The 24864-nt window shown below is 36.9% G+C and overlaps 1 protein-coding gene across 4 annotated transcripts in view; it reads left to right on the top strand.

The window, feature by feature from the left end:
- UGGT2 (UDP-glucose glycoprotein glucosyltransferase 2) overlaps positions 1-24864 on the top strand; it is a 209007-nt gene that overhangs the window by 133665 nt on the left and 50478 nt on the right. For all 4 annotated transcript variants that reach the window (XM_078147263.1, XM_078147264.1, XM_078147265.1 and 1 more), the window contains exon 29: positions 24686-24771. In XM_078147263.1, the coding sequence (XP_078003389.1) occupies positions 24686-24771 (86 nt within the window). The remainder of the gene's footprint in view (positions 1-24685; positions 24772-24864) is intronic.

Below are 24864 nucleotides of genomic sequence, written 5' to 3'. Positions count from 1 at the left end.
GTTCATGGGCATCCCCTCAATTTCCAATATTATGCCACCATGAATAGGGCTGCCATAAATATTTTTGGACATGTAAGTCCTTTTCCTTTTTTATGATCTCTTTGGGATACAGACCTAGTGGTGGTATTGTTGGATCAAGGGGCATACACAGTTTGGTTGCCCTTTGGGCATAGTTTCAAATTTTTCTGTAAAATGGTTGCCTCAGTTCAAAACTCCACCAACAGTACATTAGTGTCCTCATGTTCTCACATCTTCTCCAACATTTATAATTTTCCTTTTTTTTTGTCATATTAGCCAATATTATAGATGTGAGGTAGTATTTCAGAGTTGTTTTGATTTGCATTTCCCTAAGCAAAAGTGATTTAGAGCACTTCTTTGTATGCCTATAGATATGTTTGATTTCTTCATCTGAAAATTGCCTCCATATCCTTTGATCATTTATCAATTGGGAAATGGCCTGTAGTCTCAAATATTTGAGAGTTCTCCATGTATTCGAGAAATGAGGCCTTTATCAGAGACATTTGCCATAAAGATTGTTTCCCAGCTTTCTGCTTCCCTTCTAATCTTGTTTGCATTAGTCTTGTTTGTACAAAAACTTTTGAATTTAATATGATCAAAATGATCTATTCTACATTTTTTAAAGCTCTCTATCTCCTGTTTGGGCATGAATTCTTCTCCTCTACAAAGATCTGACAGGTAGAGGATTCCTTGCTTTTCTAATGTGAGTGCTTCATTGTCTATGGCAACTTTTAGGAAGATGTAGTTTTCTTCCTTATCTCTTTTAATTAAGTCTATTTTTGCTTTTACTTTCTAAGATAAAGATTTCTCCTCCTGCACTATGTGTGTGTCTGCTTCAAGTATGTTTCTTGTAAGCAATATATTGTAGCATTCTGGTTTTTGATCCACTCTGCTATCTCTTTCACCTTTATTAGAGAGTTCATCCCCTTCACATTCATAGTTATGATTCCTACCTGAGTATTTCTCTCCATCCTATTCTTCCTCCTGTTTTTCCACTCACTTTTCGCCCTTTCCCACCTCACCAGTGTTTGCTTCTAACACCTCCCCTGATCTATCCTCACTACTGTCAGTCCCCACTCACTGCCCCCCATTACTTCATTTTCTCCTCTGCTCCTTGGTTGATGGGTAAGATAGATTCTATATTCAATTATTGTGTGCATTATTCCCTCTTTGAGCCAATTGATGAGAATAACGTTCAAGTTATGCCCGTTACTTCCCCTCCTATCTTCCTCTGCACTGTAATAGTTTTTTTATTTCTTCATGTGAGATAATTTACACCATTCTGCCATCTAACTTTCTTCGTCTTTCATTGTACTCTTCTTTCCAATCCCTTATTTGTTTTTCTTTTTTTTAAGTTGAATTTTATTTTGCACTCAAACACTAGAACACAAATATAGAATAGAGAAAAGAAAAAAAGTATCATAAACTGAAATATTGAAACAATTATAAAGTAAGAGAAGAAAATAAAACATTGTGACAGGCCTAACAGAACATAGGAGAGGATTCAAAATATGTAATGACAAATTTTCATTTCAAGAAAGCCTATATGATAAATACTACATGTTGTGTTGAGAGCTGGCCTTATTTTCTTTGCTTCCTTTTAAGTTTTCTTTTGTTCTCTGCTGTGCGCACTTTTTTAAAACTTTTTTTCCCTCCCCACTGCCTCCAGAAGGTTATAACTGAATGCAGATATATTTCTCTTAAGTACACATATACACTTTTATTTATAGACATATACTTTCCCAAACAAATTCTAGTCCTGATCTCTGCTTTTATATTTGTGCGTATCTCTTGTTTCCTATCCCCCCTGAATTATCTACTTTACTTTTACCTTCTACCTTGCCTTTCTATTACTCAGCCTACTCCCTCCAAGGATTCCTCCCCATCCTCCTATTCCTATAAATCTAAACAACCTTTTATAGACCCCTATAACCAATTTTCTCACCCTCCCCTCTAGAGATCTCTCCCTTCTCCTCTCCCCCTTCCCTATCCCCTAACCATTTTATTTCTACTAAATTTAGAAGGCTTTTATATTCTTCTAAATATATTGTTCTCTCTTAAACCCATTCTTGATGAAAGTACATTACCAGAACTACCAGCCCTCCTCCCCCATCTAATTCCCCTGCATCTAGTCTTCCTCTAGTGCACCATTTATATAAAATAATTACTCTTTTTAGGTGTTCCTAAATGGTTATACTTTTTAAAGTCATATTGTACTCAGGTCTACCCCAATCATTTTTATGAGGCACTGTTTAATAAGAGTCTTAGACATACATTTTGCATTTTACTTATACAAAAAGTAAATGATCAGTCCTGATTGAAGCCCTTGTAATCAGACTTTGTTATGTACCTTATGTTTCTCTTGGCTCTTGTATGTCAAATCTTCTATTAAGTTCATTTTTTGTTTGTTTGTTTGTTTGTTTTTACAAAATCTTGAAAGTCTGACCAAATTGATCAAATTTCATTTTTTTTAAATTCAGGATTATGCTTAACTTTTCTGGAGATGATATTTTTGGCCTGAGCCTCAGTTCTTTTTCTCTTCCACATATAGTGTTCCAAGACTTGCAGTCTTTTAATGTCTCTGCTGCTAGCTCTTGTGCGATTTTAATTGCAGCACCACCATATTTAATATTTTTTCTTGTTTCTCTTAATATTTTGTCATTGAGATGGGTTTTTCAGAATTTGACTATGATGTTCCTGTGCATTTTCCTCATAGGATCTCTTTCAGGTGATTATCAGTGGATTTTTTCTATTTGAACTTTCTCCTCTTAATCAAATGCTTCTGGACAATTTTCTTTAATTATTTCTTCTATTTTTGTATCAAGATTCTTTTTCTCTTATCATAGCTTTCAGTTAATCTGATTATTTTTATGTTTTCTCTTTTTGATATAGTCTCTAGATCTTTGTTTTTCTCACAGGATGTTTCACTTTCTCTTCTTTTTTTATTCTTCATAGTTTTTTAAATTATTTCTTGCTCTCTTACAATTTTGCTGGCTTTGCCTTTCACAATTCTAATTTTCAATTTCTTCCTTAAGATTCTGTATCTCCTTTTCTAACTGGTTGACTTTCCTTTCATAGTGTTCTTGTTTTTCTTGGATAATTATTATTTTTTTTAGTTTTTCCTCCATCTCTCATTTGATTTTTAAAGTCTTTTTTAAAGTTCTAGGAATTCTTTTTGGGCAGGTGACTATTTGATGCTACTCTTTGATGTAGAAGGGGGTTTCTTTGTTTCAATATCCTCCTCTGAAGATGAACCCTGGTCTTCCCTATTCCCATAGTAGCTTTCTATGGTTGGATTCTTTCTCTGTCTTTGCAATTTTTACAGTAATAGTTTAATTTTTGTCGTCATCTCTAGCCCTTGGTATGGGGAATTGTGCCTCTTGACCCAGATCCTCATTTCTCCGCTCTAGCCTGGAAGCAAAGCCTAATCCCCAGCATCCTGCAAGTGCTCACAGCCAGGAGGCTTCTGCCTCACTGCTTCTGCACTTACCAGGTGTATACTGATTCTTTCTTTACCTTCCCCACCCGCACTCTCTGCAGCATAGCTCAGTCTGGTGTTCCCTGTCAGCAGAGCTTCCTTTGATCTTCTTGGGATCAAACCCAGCTTCCCTCAGGGGTAAAATTTTCTGTAGCTGTGGACAAGGCAACCTCCCAAACCAGCTAAATTCAGGGCATGCTGCTTGTTATTTAAGAAGGTTGCTGTTTGTTTTTAAAGTGGAATCTGAGGGGCAGCTAGGTTGCACAGTGGATAGAGCACCAACCCTGAAGTCAGGAGGACCAGAGTTCAAATCCGAGCTCAGACCAAACACCAATTGCCTAAAATAAATAAAAATAAAGTGGGCTCTATCCTGGAGGGGTTTACTTTTCACAGTGACCAAATCTTGTCCTGGGATTTTTCTTCTAATCTTCTTAAATTGTTCCAGGAATACCCCTATTGTTTCCCTTTTTTCATTTATTTATTTATCCACTTGCTCGTTGATTTATTTATTCATGCATCCATTTATTTATTTATTTGCTTATATATATTTATTTATTTTTGCTTTTTTTTTTTTTGGTGAGGCACTTAGGGTTAAGTGACTTGCTCAGGGTCACACAGCTAATAAGTGTTAAGTATCTGAGGCTGGATTTGAACTCAAGTCCTCCTGATTCCAAGGCCAGAGCTCTATTCAACCTAGCCGCCCCTATTTTTATTTATTTTTGCCAACAGTTTGTTTGCCCTAAGGTGCTATTTTGTCTCTTGTGTGGGGGAAAATCTTGAGAGCTTGGAATTTTCTGACCTACTCCACCATCTTCCTAGAATCCTCTCCAAATCTCTTATTTTTATGTCATTCCCTCAAATTAACCTTATACACATACCCTCTGTCTATGTATATTCCTTCTAGTTGTACTCTTAGTGATACAGTTTTTAAGAGTTACAAGTATCATTTTCCCTACATGGGAAACAGTTTAGGTGTACTGAATCCCTTATTTTTCTTTTCATTTTTTAATCTTTATATACTTCTGTTGAGTCTTGATATTGGAGGTCAAATTTTTGTTTAGTTCTGATTTCTCTTTATGGAGGCTTGAAATATTTCTATTTTGTTGATTGACCATTCACCCCCCCATCTGTTATGTTTAATTTTTCTGGGTAAGTGATTGTTGGTTGCAGTCCTGTCTCCTTTATCCTCCATGAATATTATGTTCCTAGACCTTCAATCCTTTAATGTTTCACCTACCAATTCCTTTGTGATTCATTATTGTGACTCCCTGGTATTTGAATTGGTTCTTTCTGGCCACTTGTAATATTTCTTTCTCTGACCTTATTGTTCTGAAATTTGGCTATAATGTTCTTTGGAGTTATTGTTTTGATATCTTTTTCCTGAGGTGATTGGTAGATTCTTTTAATGCCTATTTTGTCTTCTGTTTCCAGGACATCAGGGAAGTTTTCCTTGTTAATTTTTTGAAACATGTGTCCAGGTCTTCCTTTTGATTATGGCTTTCAGGTAGTGCAATGATTCTGATACTGTCTCTCCTGGATCTATTTTCCAAGTCATTTTTTTCCCCATGAGGCATTTTACATTTTCTTCCCTTTTTAAAATTCTTTTGAATTTGTTTGATTAATTCATGATGTCTCAGTCATTAGCTTGCACTTGCCCAATTCTAACTTTTAAGGTGTTCTTTTCCTCAATTAGCTTTTGTACATTTTTTTTTCCATTTGGCCAATTGTACTCTTTAAAAAAGTTTTCTTCTGTGGATTTTTTAAAATCTCCTTTTCCATTTGATCAATTCTACTTTTTAAGCAGTTTTTCAAGCTTTTGAGGTTTTTTTTTCATAGTTCTCTTTTCTTTTCCTCATTTTTCTTTTACTTCTCTTAACGTTTTTAAAGCTGCTTTTGGAGCCCTTCTATGAGTTATTTCATGTTCTCTTCTGAGTTTGTATCTTGATCTTCTCAGTCACCATAATAACTTTCTATTGACAGATTTTTTCTTGTTTTTTTTGCCTTTTCCCTTTCTTTTAAATTTAATTTCTGCTCCCAAGCTGGAAGTGGCTCTGTCTCAGGATTCCTGTGCCAGTGGCTATCAGCCATGACTGTTTACCTGGAGCTGCATTGATGTTGTCATGAGACCCATAGGGGACCTTTATGTCTGGTTTTATATTGAGGGGGTGCGGTGGTGAGCAGTGGCTGTTGCTCCTGGAACCTGTTAGGGGTCTGACAGTTTACCTGGTACTGAGATAGGGTTCTATCGGTTATGCCTGGCATATGCTGAGGCCAGGTGGGGTTTTAATGCATTTCCCTAGGGCTATATTGAAGAGCATGGAGGTATGGCCCCTGGGGCTGCCTGTTTGCCCTGGTACACTAAAGCGCATGGGGAGTGCTGGCATTTGTGTTTTCCTGCTCCACCACACTGGGGCTCAGCATCTCTTGCTAATTTGCTGAGGTGGGGCTTAATTTGTTTGTTGGAATACTTCCTTTCCTGGAATGCACTCCCTTTTTATTGGAGTGAGACAGATTTTTCTTGTTGATTGTCCAAGTCTCCCAGTCTAAAAGACCACTCCATCTCATCTTTCTGTTGTTTCTGCTCTTTCAGGATTTATTTTGGGGTGTTCTTTTGTGGTAGTTTAGAGGCAAATGTGAAAGAGTAACAGCAATTTACTGCTTACTCTGCCATGTAGACTCATGGATGTTATGGGTTTATATTACAGCCTGCAACTTTGCTAAAGTTAATTATTTTAAGAAATTTTTTAGTTGATTCTATACTATTCTCTAAGTACACTATCATATAATTTGCAAAGAATGATTGTTTTGTTTCCTTATTGCCTCTTCCATTTTTTTTCAATTTCTTTTTCTTCTCTTATTGCTAAAGATAACATTTCTAGTAGAATACTGAATAATGGTGGTGATGATGGGCACCCTTGTTTAACCCATAATCTTATTGATGAAGCTTCTAGCTTATCCCCATTACAGATAATACTTGCTAATGGTTCTAATAAATATTCCTTGTCATTTTAATAAAAACTGCTGTATGTGTATGCTCTCTGGTGTTTTTTAATAGGAATGGGTGCTGTATTTTGCAAAAAGCTTTTTCTGCATCCATTGAGATAATCATATGCTTTCTTTAATTTTGTTATTGATACAGTCAATTATTCTGACAGTTTTCTGATACTGAGATAGCCTTCCATTCCTTGTATAAATGCCACCTGTCATAATGTATTATCCTCATGATGAATTGGTATAATCACTCCACTAATATTTTATGTAAATTTTTTGCTACAATATTCATTAGAGAAATTGATCTGCAATTTTCTTTCTCTATTTTGACTCTTCCTAGTTTAGATATCAGCACCACATTTGTGTCATAAAAAGAATTTGGTACTATTCCTTCTTCACTTATTTTTCTAAATTGTTTATATATAATTGGAATTAATTGTTATTTAAATGTTTGGTAGAATTCCCTTATAAATCCTTCTGGGCTGGGAGATTTTTTTTTTGCTTTTTTTTTTTTTTGGTGAGGCAGTCGGGGTTAAGTGACTTGTCTAGAGTCAAACAGCTAGTAAGTGTCATGTGTCTGAGGCTGGATTTGAACTCAGGTCCTCCTGACTCCAAGGTGGGAGTTCTATACATTGCACCACCTAGCTGCTGCCCCCCAAAGATTTTTTTAGGAGTTCATTAATGGCTTGTTCAATTTCCTTTTCTGAAATGCTATTATTTAAATATTTTATTTACTCTTCTCTTAATCTGGGTCATTTATGTTTTACTTTATTTTTGTAAATATTCATCCTCCCTGAGACTGACATTTATTGGCAAACATTTAGGCAAAATAGCTCCTAAATTTTTTTAGTTAATTGTATTCAATTGCTTTAATTTCCTCTCAATTGTTAGTGAATTTGATTCACTTTTTTATACAGGTAATTTGGCCGCCTTCTTCTTCTTCTTCTTCTTCTTCTTCTTCTACCAGCTCTTTTATTTTTTAGTTCAATAGTTTCCCTACCATAAATTTTATTAATATCTCCTTTGATTTTCAGAATTTCCAATTTTTTATTTAATTGGGATTTTTAATTTGTTCTTTTTCTACCTTTTTAGTTGGATTTCTAATTCATTAATCTGTTTTTGCTCTATTTTATTCATTTAAGCAATAAGACATATAAAATTTTCCCCAAGAATAGCTTTGGGTGCATGCCATAAGTTTTGGTATGTTGTCTTACTTATTATTGTCATTTCTTTGATGAAATTATTAATTGTTTCTATGATTTGTTGTGTGACCCACTCATTCTTTATTAGATTATTTAGTTTCCAATTAAATTTTAGTCTATCTTTCCATAGTTTTTATTATACATGATTTTCATTGCATCATGATCTAAAAAAGACACATTTAAGAGTTTTGCCTTTCTGTATTTGAATGTGAGGTTTTTATGATGTAATAAATGGTGAATTTTTGGTGCAATGTACCACTGAGAAAAAAGATATGTTTATTTCTATCCCCATTCAATTTTCTCTAGAAGTCTGTCATATCTAATCATTCCACTTTGTCATGATGTATTACCTCGTAATGTATTAACATAACATATCATTTCTAAAATTATTTTAGCCTCCTTAAGTTCTTTCTTATTTATTTTGTGGTTACATTTATCTAGTTCTGAGAGGGGGAGGTTGATGTCCCCAACTAGTATAATTTTACTGTCTATTTCTTCCTTCACTTAACTTCTCTAAGAATTTGGATGCTATGTCACTTGGTGCACATATATTTAGTCTTGATATTACTTCATTGTCTATGATACATTTATCCTGATGTAGTTTCCTTCCTTATCTCTTTTAATTAGATCTATTTTTGGTTTTGCTTTGTCTAAGATCAGAATTTCTGCCCTTGTTTACTTTTTTTTACTTCAAAAGAAGTGTAATATATTCTGCTCCAGCCTTTTACCTTTACTATGTCTATCTCTTCTAATGTATTGCTTGTAAACAACATATTGTAGGATTATGTTTTTTAATCTGCTTTCATTTTGTGGGAGAGTTCATCCCATTTACATTCACAGTTATAATTATTGGGTATTTCTTTGAACTCCATTTTCCTCCTTCTTTATGCTTTTCTCTCTCCTTTCACCCTGTTGCTCCTTACCATTGTTTTGCTTCTGATCATCATCTCCCTCAATCTACCCTCTCTTTTTTCAGCCCCCTCCTTTTGCATTCCCCTTCCACCTCTGACTTCTGCCCTCCTTTTCCCCTCCCTTCTAACCATCCTTCTCTCTTTCTCTTTACACTTATCCCCGCTATTTCCCTATAGTGAAAGATAAATTTCTATATCCAGCATAATGTGTATGTTATTCCTTCTTTGAGCTGTAATGTTCAAGCTGTAATGTTCAAACTTTGAGTTGTAATGAGAGTAATGTTAAAACAATGCTCACCTCCCCATTCTTTCTCTCTATTGTATTTCTCATTTTACCCCCCTTTTTTATATCATCCCATCAAAATCAACTTATACCCACACCCTCTTTCTAGGTATGCTCCTAACTACCTTAATAAAAATACAGTTCTCAAGACTTATAAGTATCACTTTCTCATGTATGGATGCAAACAGTTTAACCTTCTCATATTTTTTTTTCTTTTTATTCTTACCTTGAGTCTTGCATTTGAAGATTGAATTTTATGTTCAGCTTTTTTTTCCCAATCAAGAAAGTTTGGAAGTCTCCTATTTCTTTGAATTTCCACATTTCCCCCTAAAAGATTACACTCAATTTTTCTGGGTAGTTGATTTTGTTTGTAACCCAAGCTCATTTGACTTATGGAATATCATATTCTAAGCCTTCAGATGCTTTATGTAGAAGCTTCTAGATCCTACATAATCCTAACTGTGATTCCACAATATTTAAATTGCTTATGTCTGCATGTTTGCAGTATTTTCTCATTGATCTGATAATTTTGGAATTTGGCTACAATATTCCTTGGAGTTTTCATTTTAGGATGTCTTTCAGGAGGTGATTGGTGGATTCTTTCAATGACTATTTAACTCTCTGGTTCTATGACATCAGGTCAGTTTTCCTTGATGATTCCTTGAAAGATGCTGTCCAGGCTCACCTCTCTCTCTCTCTCTCTCTCTCTCTCTCTCTCTCTTCTCTCTCTCTCTCTCTCTCTCTCTCTGTATGTGTCTGTGTGTGTGTCTGTGTCTGTCTGTCTGTGTATCTCTATATCTGTCTGTCAGTCTGTCTCTCTGTGTGTCTCTCTTTCTCTCTTGATTATGGCTTTCAGGTAGCCTAATGATTCTTAAATTATCTTTCCTGATCATTTATTTTTCCAATGAATATTTTCCAAATTTTCTTTTATTTTTTTCACTCTTTTGATTTCACTGGATTATTTCTTGATGTCTCATAGAATCATTAGCTTCTATTTCCCAATTCTAATTTTTAAGGAATTATTTTCTTCAGTGAGATCTGGTACCTTCTTTTGGCCAATTCTGTTTTTAAAAAGTTGTTAACTTCAGTGGATTTTTTTTCCTATTTGGCCAATTGTATTTTTCATCATGTTGTGAAAAATGAACTATATTTCCCTTCATCCTATCCTGTCTTCCATTTATTTTATTCTCTCTTTTACCCTCCCTCCTCAGAAGTGCTTACTTCTGATTACCCCCTCCCCCAATCTGCCCTCCTGTCTATCATCCCTCTGCTCTTTTAACCCATTCCCCTATTTTCCTGTAGGATAAGACAGATTTCCATACCAAAATTGAGTATGTATGTTATTTCCTCCTTTAACCAAATCTTTGAGAATAAGATTCACTAATTCCCTCTTACCTTTCCCCATTTCCTCTCTACTGTAAAATCCTTTTCTTGTCTTTTTTTATGTGACATAATTTACACCATTCTACCTCTATTTTTCTCTTTCCCCCACTATAATCCTCTCTCACTACTTAGTTTTATTCTCCAGATATAACCCCTTCATCTTCAACTCACCCTGTTCCAACTGTCTATATATCTCTATCTCTATCTATCTATCTATCTATCTATCTATCTATCTATCTATCTATCTATTTTTTTTCCATCCAACTACCCTAATACTGACAAAGGTCTCATGAGTTACTAATATCATCTTTCCATGAAGGAATGTAAACAGTTCAAACTTAATAAATCCCTTATGATTTCTCTTTCTGTTTATCTCTTCATATTTCTCTTCACTCTTGTATTTGAAAGTCAGATTTTCTATTCAGCTCTGGTCTTTTCATCAACAAAGCTTTAAAGTGCTCTATTTCACTGAATGTCTATTTTTCTCCCTGAAGGATTATACTCAGTTTTTCTGGGGAGGTGATTCTTGGTTGTAATCCTATCTCCTTTGCCCTCTGGAATATTATATTCCATGCCCTGCGGTCCTTTAATGCAGAAGCTGCTAAATCTTGTGTTATCCTGATTGTGTTTCCACAGTACTTGAATTGTTTCCTTCTGGCAGCTTGTAAGATTTTCTCCTTGACCTGGGAACTCTGAAATTTGGCTATAATATTCCTAGAAGTTTTCCTTTGGGAATCTCTTTCAGGAGGAGATCTGTCATTCTTTCAATTTCTATTTTGCCCTCTGATTCTACTATATTAGGGCAGTTTTCCTTGATAATTTCTTGAAAGATGATGTCTAGGTTTTTTTTTTTGATCAAGGCTTTCAGATAGTCCAATAATTTTTAAATTCTCTCTCCTGGGTCTATTTTCCAGGTCAGTTGTTTCTCCAATGAGATATTTCACATTGTTTTCTAATTTTTCATTCTTTTGGATTTGTTTTACATTGTCTTGATTTCTCATAAATTCACTAGCTTCCAATTGCTCTATTCTAATATTTGAGGAAATATTTTCTTCAGTAATCTTTTGTACTTCCTTTTCCATTTGGCCAATTTTTCTTTTTAGGGCATTTTTCTCATCATTGGCTTTTTGGGACTCTTTTGCCATTTGGGTTAGGCTATTTTTTAAGGTGTTATTTACTTCAGTATTTTTTTGGGTCTCCTTTAGCACGCTGTTGACTTGTTTTTCATGATTTTCTGGCATCACTCTCATTCCTCTTCCCAGCTTTTCCACCACTTCCCTTACTTCCTTCTCAACATCCTTTTTGAGCTCTTCCAAGGCCTGGGACTGATTCAGATTTTTCTTGGAGGCTTTGGATGTAGGAGCTTTGACGTTTTTGTCTTCTGGTTGTATATTTTGATCTTCTTTTTCACCAAAGTAAGATAATACAGTCTGACTCTTTTTGTGCTGCTTGCTTATGATCCTGGCCAATTACCTGAGTTTTAAACTCTTTGTTAAGGTAAGAGTATGCTTCCAATGTGGAGAATGTACTCTCCCAAGCTTCAGGGGTTTGTACAGCTGTTTTCAGAGATACTTGTAGGGACCTGTAAATTTTCAGTTCTTGTAAGGTGGTATGAGAAGGGGTGAGGTGTTTACTCCTTTTCTGGCCTGTGACCACAAATATTCCTTTCTGTTCAGTAACTGTGAGGAGGGGTTCATCTCCACAGCCACTACAAGCTCCACCACAGCAGTGCTCCTCCTCACCCCAGCACCGCCACCCAGAACTGTGACCCAGATCTGAACACTGGCCAAGCAAGAGATTCCTGCGTCAGCACTGGCAAAGAGATCCCTGCAATCCCTCTCTGATGTACCACTGGGTTCCCCCTCTGTCTGTGGGCCAGAAACTCAGGAAGCAGCTGCCACCCCCAGGGCCATGCTCTTGGGGAATGGAGCTGAGATCCTACCTTCCTCTCTCAGCACTAACAGAAACAGACTTTTCCCACTGGCCTTCTAAGTTGTCTTTGGCATTTGTGGATTGAGGAGTGTGGAAACCTCCACAGCTGCCTGCGATTCAGTCTTCTGAGGCCTACTCCAAGTTTGCTGTGGCCTGCAAACCCACCCCACACTGTGCTGTACACCCAGCCCTGTGTGATATACCTTTCTAATCAACCATCCAGGTTGTCTTGGGCTGGAAATTTGTTTCACCCTGCCTTTTTGTGGGTTCTGCTGCTTCAGAATTTGTTGAGAGCCATTTTTTGTGCGTGTTTAGAGGGGTTTGGGGGAAAGCTCAAGCAAGTCACTGCTTTTATTCTACCATCTTGGCTCCACCCCCTCTAATTGTATTTTTTTAAGGAATTGTTTTCTTCAATCAACTTTTTCTTTTCCTTTTCTAAGCTGTTGACTCTCTCTTGCATACCTCTCATTTCTTTTTTTCCCCCATTTTTTCTTCTGCCTCTTTTGACTTTTAAAATCCTTTCTGAGCTTTTCTAAGAATGCTTTTTGGACTTCAGACCAATTAATATTCCCCTCCAAGGTTTCACCTGTGGGAATTTTTGTGATATTATTCTCATCTATGTTTGTGTTTTGATCTTCCCTGTTGCCATATTAGCATTCTATGGTCAAGGGTTTTTTTATTATTATTATTATATTTTTGGCCTATTTTGTTCCTTTTAAAGTTGATCTCTGACTTCTGGAACCAACATGGCAGAATAAGTAATAAATTTCTCTCATTTTCGCTTATTGACCTCTAAACACACACACACACACACACACACACACACATACATACACACACACACACACACACACAAGAAAATAGGGGCAGCTAGGTTGCACAATGGATACAACACTGGCCCTGGAGTCAAGAGTACCTGAGTCCCAGTCTGGCCTCAGACACTTCACACTACCTGTGTGGCTCTAGGCAAGTCAAGTAATCCTAATTAACTTACCAAAAACAAACAAAAAACAAAGACTACTGACAATATTTACAAAAACAAGTGGCAGCTAGGTGGCACAGAGGATAGAACACTGCCCTGGAGTGAGGAGGATGTGAGTTCAAATCTGGCCTCAGACACTTGCCATTTACTAATTGTGTGACCCTGCACTAATCACTTAAACCCATATCCTAGTGAAACAAACAACACAAAAACAAATCAAAAGAAACACACAAACTAAAAACCAAGAAAATAGTGCCCCAGGAAAACTGCTGGAACAGCACAGACAGTAGAAAGATGAGGTGATGCATTCTTTTAGCTTAGAAAATTTAGAAGATTGCCAAGTAAGTTCTGTCTCACTTGGGTAAAAAGGGAGCACCGTGCAGAATGGGATGCATCCTGGCAAGCCAGAAACAAACCCTGCCTCAGCAAAACAATGGGAGATCCTAAGCCCCAGGATGGTGGAGCAGGCAAGCACCAACACCAGGACCCCCTGCCCCTATGTGCCTTAGCATAGCCTGGGGAATTGGAAGAGTAAAACTTGGAGGACCAACCCATGTATCCGCACAGCCCCAGGCAGGCATCCCATAACAGCAGCCCTTCCTGGGCTTCAGCAAAGCCCCAGGTGGGCAAGCCTCCTCCAGCAGCAGACCTTCATTTGCTTCAGCACACCTCTGGGTCAGGCAGGTATCCTCCAGCAGCAGTCCTACATGCACTTCAGTGCAGCCAAAGGCAGGCAGGTGTCCTCCAGCAACAGACCTCCCCATATTTCCCCCCGGCCCTGACCATGCAGGCTTCCTTTAGCAGCAGACCTCCACGTGCTTCAGCTTACCCCAAGGTGGGCAGGCATGCTCCAGTGGCCAGTGGACCTCCATATGCTTGAGTGGAACCCCAGAGGAATGTATAAAAACCCTACCTGGCCTCAGCACATGCCAGACACTACCACTAGGACCCCAGATCATCACTAGATTAGCTGTCTGACCTCTAAAACCTCCAGCTTCCAGCATCTAAGGCCCCAGCACACAAAGCCAGTGGCCACATTCCTGGTCCCCAGCACGAGAACCTTGGGATAGTGCCTCCTGTGCTCTAGCAAGAGAGCTCAATTTTAAAAGCAAAGAAAGGCAAACAAAACGAGCAAGAAGCAAAAACAGACATTGACCATTAATTAAAATGGTGATAGGGAATATCAAAACACAAATTCAGAATAGGAGAACCTTGTTAATATACATACATCTGAAACCTCAGAGTGGAATACAAATTGGTCTCAAGCCCAAAAATCCTTCTTTGAAGTACTCAAGAAGGATTGTAAAGGTCAAATTAGAAAGTAGAAGAAAAATTTGGAAAATTAATGAGAAGTGTGTAAGAGACAATCAATAGGTTGGAAAAGGAAGGACAAAAATTGACTGAAGAAAACACTTCCTTAAAAATACAATTGGACAAAGGGGAAAAAAGTAGCCATATGAAGAAAACAACCACTTAAAAATACGATCAGCCAAATGGAAAAGGAGGTACAAAAACTAACTAAAGAAAATATTTTCTTAAAGATAAGAATCAGGGGGGGCAGAGCCAAGATGGTGGAGTGAAAGCAGTGACCTGCTTGAGTTCTCCTCCAAACCCCTCCAAATACTCATCAAAAGTGGCTCTAAACAAATTCTGAAGCAGTAGAACCCACAAAAAGACAGAGTGAAACAAATTTCCAGCCCAAGACAACCTGGATGATTGATCTCAAAGGTGTATCGCACCGGGCTGGGAGCACAGGGCAGGACTGGACTCGCAGGACATAGCAAACCTGGAGCAGGCCTCAGAAGACTGAATCATGGGCAGCTGTGGAGGTTTCCTGACTCCTCAATTCACAAATGCCAAAGACAATGTAGAAGGTCAGTGGGAAAAGTCTGTTTCTGTCGGTGCTGAGAAAGGAAGGCTGGATCTCAGTTCCATTACCCAAGAGCATGGCCCTGGGGGTAGCAGCTGCTTCCTGAGCTTCCAGCCCACAGACTGAGGGGGAACCCAGTGGCTTATCAGGTATCTCCTTGCCAGTGCTGAGGCAGCAATCTCTTGCTTTGACTGTGTTTGGATCTGGTTCACAGTTCTGGGTGGTGGTGCTGGGGTGAGGAGGAACGCTGCAGTGGTGGAGCTTGTAGTGGCTGTAGAGATGAACCCCTCCTCACAGTTACTGAACAGAAAGGAGTACTTGTGGTCACAGGCCAGGAAAGGAGCAAACACCTCACCCCTTCTCATACCACCTTGCAAAACTGAAAATTTATAGGTCCCTACAAGTATCTCTGAAAACAGCTATACAAACCCCTGAAGCTTGGGACAGTACATCGTCCACACTGGAAGCAGATTCATACCTTAACAAAGAGTTTAAAACTCAAGTAATTGGCTGGGATCATGAGCAAGCAGCACAAAAATAGTAACACTATATTATCTTACTTTGGTGAAAAAGAAGACCAAAATATACAACCAGAAAAAGACAATGAAGTCAAAGCTTCTTCATCCAAAGTCTCCAAGAAAAATCTGAATCAGTCCCAGGCCCTGGATATTGAGAAGCAGGTAAGGGAAGTAGAGGAAAAACTCAGAGTGATGCAAGAAAATCACAAAAAAACAAGTCAGCAGCTTGCTAAAGGAGACCCAAAAAAATACTGAAGAAAAAAACACCTTAAAAAATAGCCTAACCCAAATGGCAAAAGAGGTCCAAAAAGCCAATGAGGAGAAAAATGCCCGAAAAAGAAAAATTGGCCAAATGGAAAAGGAAGTACAAAAGATTACTGAAGAAAATGCTTCCTTAAAAATTAGAATACAGCAATTGGAAACTAGTGACTTTATGAGAAATCAAGACACTGTAAAACAAATCCAAAAGAGTGAAAAATTAGAAAACAATGTGAAATATCTCATTGAAGAAACAACTGACCTGGAAAATAGATCCAGGAGAGAGAATTTAAAAATTATTGGACTATCTCAAAGACATGATCAAAAAAAGAGCCTAGACATCATCTTTCAAGAAATTATCAGAGTTCTGCTTCCGGGGAGCCAAGATGGCGGAGTGAAAAGGTAGTCCTCTCACTCTCCCCTATCAACCTCTGAAAACCCAGAAAATATCACCCCAGAAAAAAACCCTGGAACACCTGAACTAGAAGAAAGAAGGAGCAGCAGTGCAGCAGCCCAGCAAATGGGTCTCCCAGTGCCTCAGCAAAAATAAGGGACAGGCATAAGTACCCTGCGGCATTCATCTGAAAGGAGGTGAAGAAAACAACCTAAAGGCTTCCTAAAGCCCCGCCTTGCTGATTCCAACCCAACACCAGGTGAGCTGTAGAGCCCTGAAGCCTCCAATTGTGAAGAAATCCTGAAGCCCAGGTGGTAGAGCAGGCAAACACCAACACCTGGACCTCAGTGCCTCAGTGAGGGGGGGAACCAGTGGAAACCAGCTCAGAAAACCACCAGAGTGCCTCGGCACCACCACAAAGGAATCTCCAGTGCATTAGCAGAAACGAGGGAGACAACACTGCAGGGGCCCCAGGCAGATAAACACCTGCAGCACCCATCTAAAAGGAGCTGAAGAAAGCTAAAGGAAAGGAAAAGCAGGCAACCTAGAATTGCCTGAAAGTTCCAGCCTTGCTGATTCTAGCCCAACACGAGGTAAGTTGCCAGAAACCTATAGCCTCCAATTGCCAGCATAAGAGGCCCCAGCACACAAAGCCAGTGACCAAGACCTAGGCTCCCAACACAAGAAGCTTGGGTCAGTGCCCTCTGTTCCCCAGCAGGAGAGCTCAATCTCTTTAAAGGCCAGGGAATAAAGAAACACCATGAGTAAAAAGAAACGTACCATAGATTCATATTATGAGAAGAGTGAAGATCAAGACAGAAATTCTGAAGAGGACAACATTGTCAACAAACCCACATCTGCAACAACAAAAGGGAATATGAACTGGTCTGAAGCCCAAAAAGCCTTCTTAGAAGAGCTCAAGAAGGATTTTAATAGTCAAATGAGAGAGGTAGAAGAGTCCTTCAAAAATACAATTGGCCAATTGGAAAAAAAATACACTGAAGAAAACAAGTCCCTAAAAAACACAATTGGCCATTGAAGAAGGAAGTACAAAAACTAACAGAAGAAAACAATCTGTTAAAAACTAGAATTGGACAAATGGAAACTAATGTCTCTATGAGAGAGCAAGAATCAGTCAAACAGAAACAAAAAAATGAAAAAATAGATGAAAATGTAAAATACCTCATCAGTAAAACAACCGACCTGGAAAATCGACTCAGGAGAGACAATTTAAAAATTATTGGACTACCTGAAAATCATGATGAAAAAAAGAGCCTGGACAGTATCTTTCAGGAAATCATAAAGGAAAACTGCCCAGAAGTCCTAGAACCAGAAGGGAAAATAACCATAGAAAGAATCCACGATCACCACCTGAAAGAGATCCCAAATTGACAACGCCAAGAATATAATAGCAAAATTCCAAAATTACCAGATGAAAGAGAAGGTGCTGCAAGCAGCCAGAAAGAAACAATTTAAATATCATGGAACCACAGTCAGGATTACACAGGACCTTGCAGCTTCTACATTAAAAGCAGGGCATGGAACATGATATTCCATAAGGCAAAGGAGCTTGGAATGCAGCCAAGGATCAATTACCCAGCAAAAATGAGCATCATTTTTCAAGGGAGGATGGATATTCAATGAAATAGGAGACTTCCAAACTTTCCTGATAAAAAGACCAGAGCTCAACAAAAAATTTGATCTTCAAGTACAGGACTCAAGAAGGACTTAAAAAGGTAAATGGGACAGAAAGATACAATATGTTGCTTTAAACCCCTACAAGGGAATATGACTTGCAACCCTTGAGAACTGTATTGTTATTACACCTTGTTAAAGGAGTATACATAAAGAGGGTGGATATTAGTTGACTTTGATGTAATGATAAAAAAAAATCTAATCAAGTGGGTTAAATGGATCCAAATAAGTGGATCAATCTGATCTTAGAAAATGTACTGAGAAAGGAGGAGGCAGACAAGGGTAAATTACATTACAGGAAAAGACACAAAATCCTATTACAGCAGAGAAGGGGGGGGAGCATTGTTTGAACCTTACTCTCATCAGATTTGGCTCAAGAAGGGCATAATATAATCAGTTAGGTATAGAAATCTAACTTGCCCTATAGGCAGTAGGAGGGAAAAGGGGAAAGAAAAGGGAGGGGGAAAGAAAAGGAGGGGGAAAGAAGGGAGGAAGCAGCAGTAAGACTAAAGGGGAAGAAAAGGGAAAGGGATAATAAAAGGGGGAGGGACTGAAGGAGGCGGTGGTCAAAAGCAAAACACTAGTGAAGGGGGAAAGGAAAAAGGAGAAAGAAAAGCATAAATAGGGGGAAAAGGATGGAGAAAAAGACACAGATAGTAATCATAACTGTGAATGTGAATGGGATGAACTCTCCCATAAAACGGAAACGGATTGCAGAATGGAGGAAAAACCATAATCCTACAATATGTTGTTTACAGGAAACACATTAGAAAAAGAGTGACACATACAGGGTAAAGGTAAAAGGCTGGAGCAGAATATATTATGCGTCAGCTGAAGTAAAAAAAGCAGGGGTAGCAATCCTGATCTCAGACAAAGCAAAAGCAAAAATAGATCTAATCAAAAGAGATAAGGAAGGAAACTACATCCTGCTAAAAGGCACCATAGACAATGAAGTAATATCATTACTAAACATATATGCACCAAATGGTATAGCATCCAAATTCTTACAGGAGAAGTTCAGGGAGTTACAGGAAGAAATAGACAGCAAAACTATACTAGTGGGGGACCTGAACCTCCCCTCTCACTAGATAAGTCTAACCACAAAATAAACAAGAAAGAAGTTAAGGAGGTGAATAGAACATTAGAAAAGTTAGGTATGATAGACCTCTGGAGAAAACTGAATGGGGATAGAAAGGAATATACTTTTTTCTCGCAGTACATGGCACATACACAAAAATTGACCATGTACTAGGGCATAAAAACCTCACAATCCAATGCAGAAAGGCAGAAATATTAAATGCATCCTTTTCAGATCATGATGCAATAAAAATTATATGTAATAAAGGGCCATGGAAAGATAGACTAAAAAATAATTGGAAACTAAATAATCTAATCCTAAAAAATGATTGGGTCAAACAACAAATCATAGAAACAATCAATAATTTCATTCAAGAGAATGACAATAATGAGACAACATACCAAAACCTATGGGATGCAGCAAAAGCAGTTCTTAGGGGAAGTTTTATATCTCTAAATGCTTACATAAATAAAATAGAAAAAGAGGAGATTAATGAATTGGGCATACAACTAAAAAAACTAGAAAAAGAAAATTAAAAATCCTCAACTAAACACCAAATTAGAAATATTGAAAACCAAAGGAAAAATTAATAAAATTGAAATTAAGAAAACTATTGAACTAATAAATAAAACTAAGAGCTGGTTTTATGAAAAAACCAATAAAATAGATAACCTTTGGTTAATTTAAAAAAAAGAAAGAAGAAAACCAAATTACTAGTATCAAGAATGAAAAGGGTGAAGCTACCACCAAGGAAGAGGAAATTAAAACAATAATTAGGAATTATTTTGCCCAACTATATGCCAACAAATTTGACAATCTTAGTGAAATGGATACATATTTACAAAAATATAAATTGCCCAGATTAACAAGAGGAAGTAAAATACTTAAATAACCCCATCTCAGAAAAAGAAATTGAACAAGCCATTGATGAACTCCCTAGGAAAAAATCTCCAGGGCCAGATGGATTTACATGAATTCTATCAAACATTTAAAGAACAATTAATTCCAATACTATATAGACTATTTGGGAAAATAGGTGAAGAAGGAGTCTTACCAAATTCTTTTTATGATACAAATATGGTGTTGATACCTAAACCAGGAAGAGTCAAAATAGAGAAAGAAAATTATAGACCAATTTCTCTAATGAATATAGATGCAAAAATTTTAAACAAAATACTAGCAAGTAGATTGCAACAACTTATCACAAGAATAATGCACTATGACCAGGTAGGATTTATACCAGGAATGCAGGGTGGTTGGTTCAATATTAGGAAAACCATCAGCATCATTGAGCATATCAACACAAAACCAACAGAAACCACATGATCATCTCAATAGATGCAGAAAAAGCTTTTGATAAAATACAACACCCATTCCTATTAAAAACACTAGAAGTCTTCTTTAAAATAATAAATAGCATATATCTAAAACCTTCAGCAAGCATTATATGTAATGGGGACAGGCTAGAAGCATTTCCAATAAGATCGGGGGTGAAACAAGGATGTCCATTATCACCACTGTTATTCAATATTGTACTGGAAACCTTAGCTTTAGCAATAAGAGAAGAAAAAGAAATTGAAGGCATTAGAATAGGCAAAGAAGAAACAAAGCTATCACTCTTTGCAGATGACATGATGATATACTTAGAGAATCCTAGAGAATCAAGTAAAAAACTACTTGAAATAATAAACAACTTTAGCAAAGTTGCAGGCTATAAAATAAACCCACATAAATCATCAGCATTTCTATATATTACCAACAAAGTCCAACAGCAAGAGATAGAAAGAGAAATTCCATTTAAACTTACTGTAGACATTATAAAATATTTAGAGTCTACCTACCAAAACAAACCCAGAAACTCTATGAACACAATTACAAAACACTTTTCACACAAATAAAATCAGATCTAAATAATTGGAAAAACATCAGTTGCTCATGGGTAGGCCGAGCTAATATAATAAAAATGACAATCCTACCTAAGCTAATTTACTTATTCAGTGCCATACCAATCAAACTACCAAAAAATTATTTTATAGAGTTAGAAAAAATAATAACAAGATTCATTTGGAAAAACAAAAGGTCCAGAATATCAAAGGAACTAATGAAAAGAAATGCAGGGGAAGGTGCCTAGCAATTCCAGATCTTAAATTGTATTATAAAGCAGCAATCATCAAAACTGCTTGGTACTGGCTAAGAAATAGGGAGGTGGATCAGTGGAATAGGTTAAATATGCAAGACATGGTACTCAATGACTATAGTAATCTACTATTTGATAAACCCAAAGACCCCAGCTTCTGGGATAAGAACCCACTCTTTGAAAAAAACTGCTGGGAAAACTGGAAAAGAGTATGGCAGAAACTAGGCATAGACCCAAATCTCACACCATATACCAAAATAAAGTCAAAATGGGTTCAGGACTTAGATATAAAGGCTGATACCATAAGTAAACTGGGAGAACAAGGAATAGTTTACCTATCAGATCTATGGAGAACAGAAGAATTCATGACCAAACAGGAGATAGAGAACATTATGAAAAGCAAAATGGATAATTTTGATTACATTAAATTGAAAAGTTTTTGCACAAACAAAGCCAATGCAACTAAGATTAGAAGGAAGGTAGAAAATTGGGAAAGAATTTTTACAACCAGTCTTCTGATAAAGGCCTCATTTCTAAAATATATAGAGAATTAAGACAAATTTATAAGAACACAAGCCATTCCCCAATTGATAAATGGTCAAAGGATATGAACAGACAGTTCTCAGATGAAGAAATTAAAGCCATCTATAGTCATATGAAAAAATGCTCTAAATCGTTATTGATTAGAGAAATGCAAATCAAAACAACTCTGAGGTACCACATCACACCTATCAGATTGGCCAACATGACAAAACAGGAAAATGATAAATGTTGGAGAGGATGTGGGAAAATTGGAACACTAATACATTGTTGGTGGAGTTGTGAAATGATCCAACCATTTTGGAGAACAATTTGGAACTATGCCCAAAGGGCTACAACAATGTGCATACCCTTTGATCCAGCAATAGCACTTCTAGGGCTATATCCCAAAGAGATCAAACAAATGGGAAAAGGACCCACATGTACAAAAATATCATAGCAGCTCTTTTTGTGGTGGCAAAGAATTGGAAATTGAGAGGATGCCCATCAATTGGGGAATGGCTGAGCAAGTTGTGGTATATGAATGTAATGGAATACTATTGTGCTATAAGAAATGATGAACAGGCTGACTTCAGAAAAACCTGGAAGACTTATATGGTCTGATGCTGAGTGAAGTGAGCAGAACCAAGAGGACTTTGTACACAATACAGCCACATTATGCAATGACTAAGAATTAAACTGAACCCTTCTCAGCATTACGAGGATCTAAGACATCTCCAGAGGCCTCGGGATGGAAAATACTGTCTACGTCCAAAGAAAGAACTATGGAAGTCGAATTGCTCTCACTTATTTTTACCTTCTGTTGAGTTTTGTTTCATCTTTCTGATGGTTCCTCCTATTGGTTTTAATTTTTACTTACAACTTCACTAATGTGTAAATATGTTTAATGGGTATGTAAATGTAAAGCCTATGTCAGATTGCGCGCCATCTTGGGGGAGGGTGGGGGGAAGAAAAAGGGAGAAAAATTTTCAACTCAAAAGCATATGGAAAAAAACTAAAAAACTAAAAATTAAAAAAAAAGAAAATAGTATTTGATGAAAGTTTGTTAGCTGTGTGCAGGATGAGTTGAAAAAAGAAACAAGGAAGACAGGTAGCAAGCTATTGTTATTTAACACAGAGCTGTGTTAAGAGAACTAAGTCCTTGCTGGGGCAGCTAGGTGGCGCAGTGGATAGAGCACTGGCCCTAAAGTCAGGAGGACCTGAGTTCAAATCTGGTCTCAGACCAAACACTTGACACATACTAGCTGTGTGACCCTGGGCAAGTCACTTAACCCCAATTACCCTTAAAAAAGAGAGAGAGAGAGAGACAGAGAGAGAGAGAGAGAGAGAGAAAGAGAGAGAGAGAGAGAGAGAGAACTAAGTCCTAATTTCACATTAACTTAGTTATTTAATATTTATTTCAACTTCTCATAGGATGATATAGTTTAGGAGCAGCTAGATGGCACAGTGAATAGAGTACCGGCCGTGGATTTGGGAGAATCTGAGTTCAAATCTGGCCTCAGACACGTAACATTCACTAGCTGTGTAACTCTGGGCAAGTCACTTAACCCCAACTGCCTCACCAAAAAAAAAAAAGAATGATATAGTTTCCTAGTATGTTTCACCTTTAATCAAATATTAAACAAGTTAAACTGATAAACAACAAATAATCCTGAAACATAATAGATGCAAGTACAGGGCGTCCCAAAAGTCTTGGTGCAGCTTTAAGCTTTGTAAAGCTTTTTAAAATAGTATTTCATAGTCATTTTGTTATATTTTTATAGTAATCTACTGTAATCATTAGTGAGAGTAGGACCATGTTTGTATCCATTGTGGAGTATATGTATGAGAAAATGGAAATGGCATTTGAAAATATAGGGAAAGTGTCTCTATTTCACCAAAGATATAGGAGAAATATATGTAGTACGTTACAATTTAAAAACTACTCAGAGATCAGTTTCCAAAATATCTCAAAGAAAGGAGGATTCCAAAAGAATAGAGAAGATCACAGATGGCATTTTAAACAGAAAAATATGAATGAGAAGAAACCAACAACTACTGAACCATAGGTCTAATTTCTGATTTCTATAAAGTTTTTATGAGAATGGTTTATGCATTTTGTTATATATTCTTAATGAAAACACAATTTTCTTTGTCAGATAACATTTTCATAATCCCATAGTTGACACAGAGGTGTAAAGACCACAAAATCCCTTTGTATTTATTCTTGGTTGATTTTTTTTAAATGTTATTTATTTTTATATTTATAATTTATTACATTTAATTTTTTTTTATTCAGAGTGAAATGGAGCCTTAAAGGGTCTCCTCCAAGGTGTTACCTTATTGTTAAAAATCACGTAAGACTCCTTGATACGACTACAGAGATCCTCTGTCTTCTATTTTACTGCCTAACTTCAGTGATCCTCTGTCTTATTGAAGTATAAAACATGGAGACATTTGCCAACTAACGATGCTATCCCTGTCATGAAGTATGTCACACATTGGATTCTCCATATCCTCATTTGTCAGTGAAATTATGCAGATTGCATCAAACCCTAATATCTCCCTCCTGAACTATTGCTGTAGACTACAAGGTCTCTTCAGTCAGATCAATGTGTATTCCAAAGATACTGGCCTAACAATTCACACAGGCAAGAAACAACTGGATGAAAAATGCATATTAACTAAACTGGGACTTGCAGTTGAATGGAGAGCTTATTGAGTTAAACCGTACATGTGTTCTGTGCAGTTACTGTGTATGGATAGTGTCTTGAGCCCAGAACTAAATTGGATGAGGAAAGTGAGATAGCATTTAGGAAATTTTACTGATATGGAAGTTCAAAATCAAGAGGATAACATGTTGGTAGAGTACTGGGTTAAGAGAACTAAGTCCTAATTTCACATTAACTTAGTCATTTAATATTTATTTCAACTTCTCATGGAATGATATAGTTTCCTAGTATGTTTCACCTTTAATCAAATATTAAACAAGTTAAACTGATAAATCTTATATTAATTATTTGTCACAATACCCAGGTACAGAAAAGGCCTGATAAAGTTAATGAAGATATCCTGACAAATAAAGGTGAAGAAGGAAAAGGCATGTGGGACTCCATTAAAAGGTAATTAATATTTTTGTACAAATATGTTACTATGAAATAATTTATTAAAAGGCCAAAATATGAGAGAAATTTAAATTCATAAAATTATATTTA

The sequence above is a fragment of the Phascolarctos cinereus genome, unplaced genomic scaffold (genome assembly GCF_003287225.1).
Source record: "Phascolarctos cinereus isolate Bilbo 61053 unplaced genomic scaffold, phaCin_HiC Scaffold_7;HRSCAF=346, whole genome shotgun sequence".
In the NCBI taxonomy this organism is placed as follows: domain Eukaryota; kingdom Metazoa; phylum Chordata; class Mammalia; order Diprotodontia; family Phascolarctidae; genus Phascolarctos; species Phascolarctos cinereus.
This window is presented reverse-complemented; position numbering and strand designations above follow the sequence as displayed.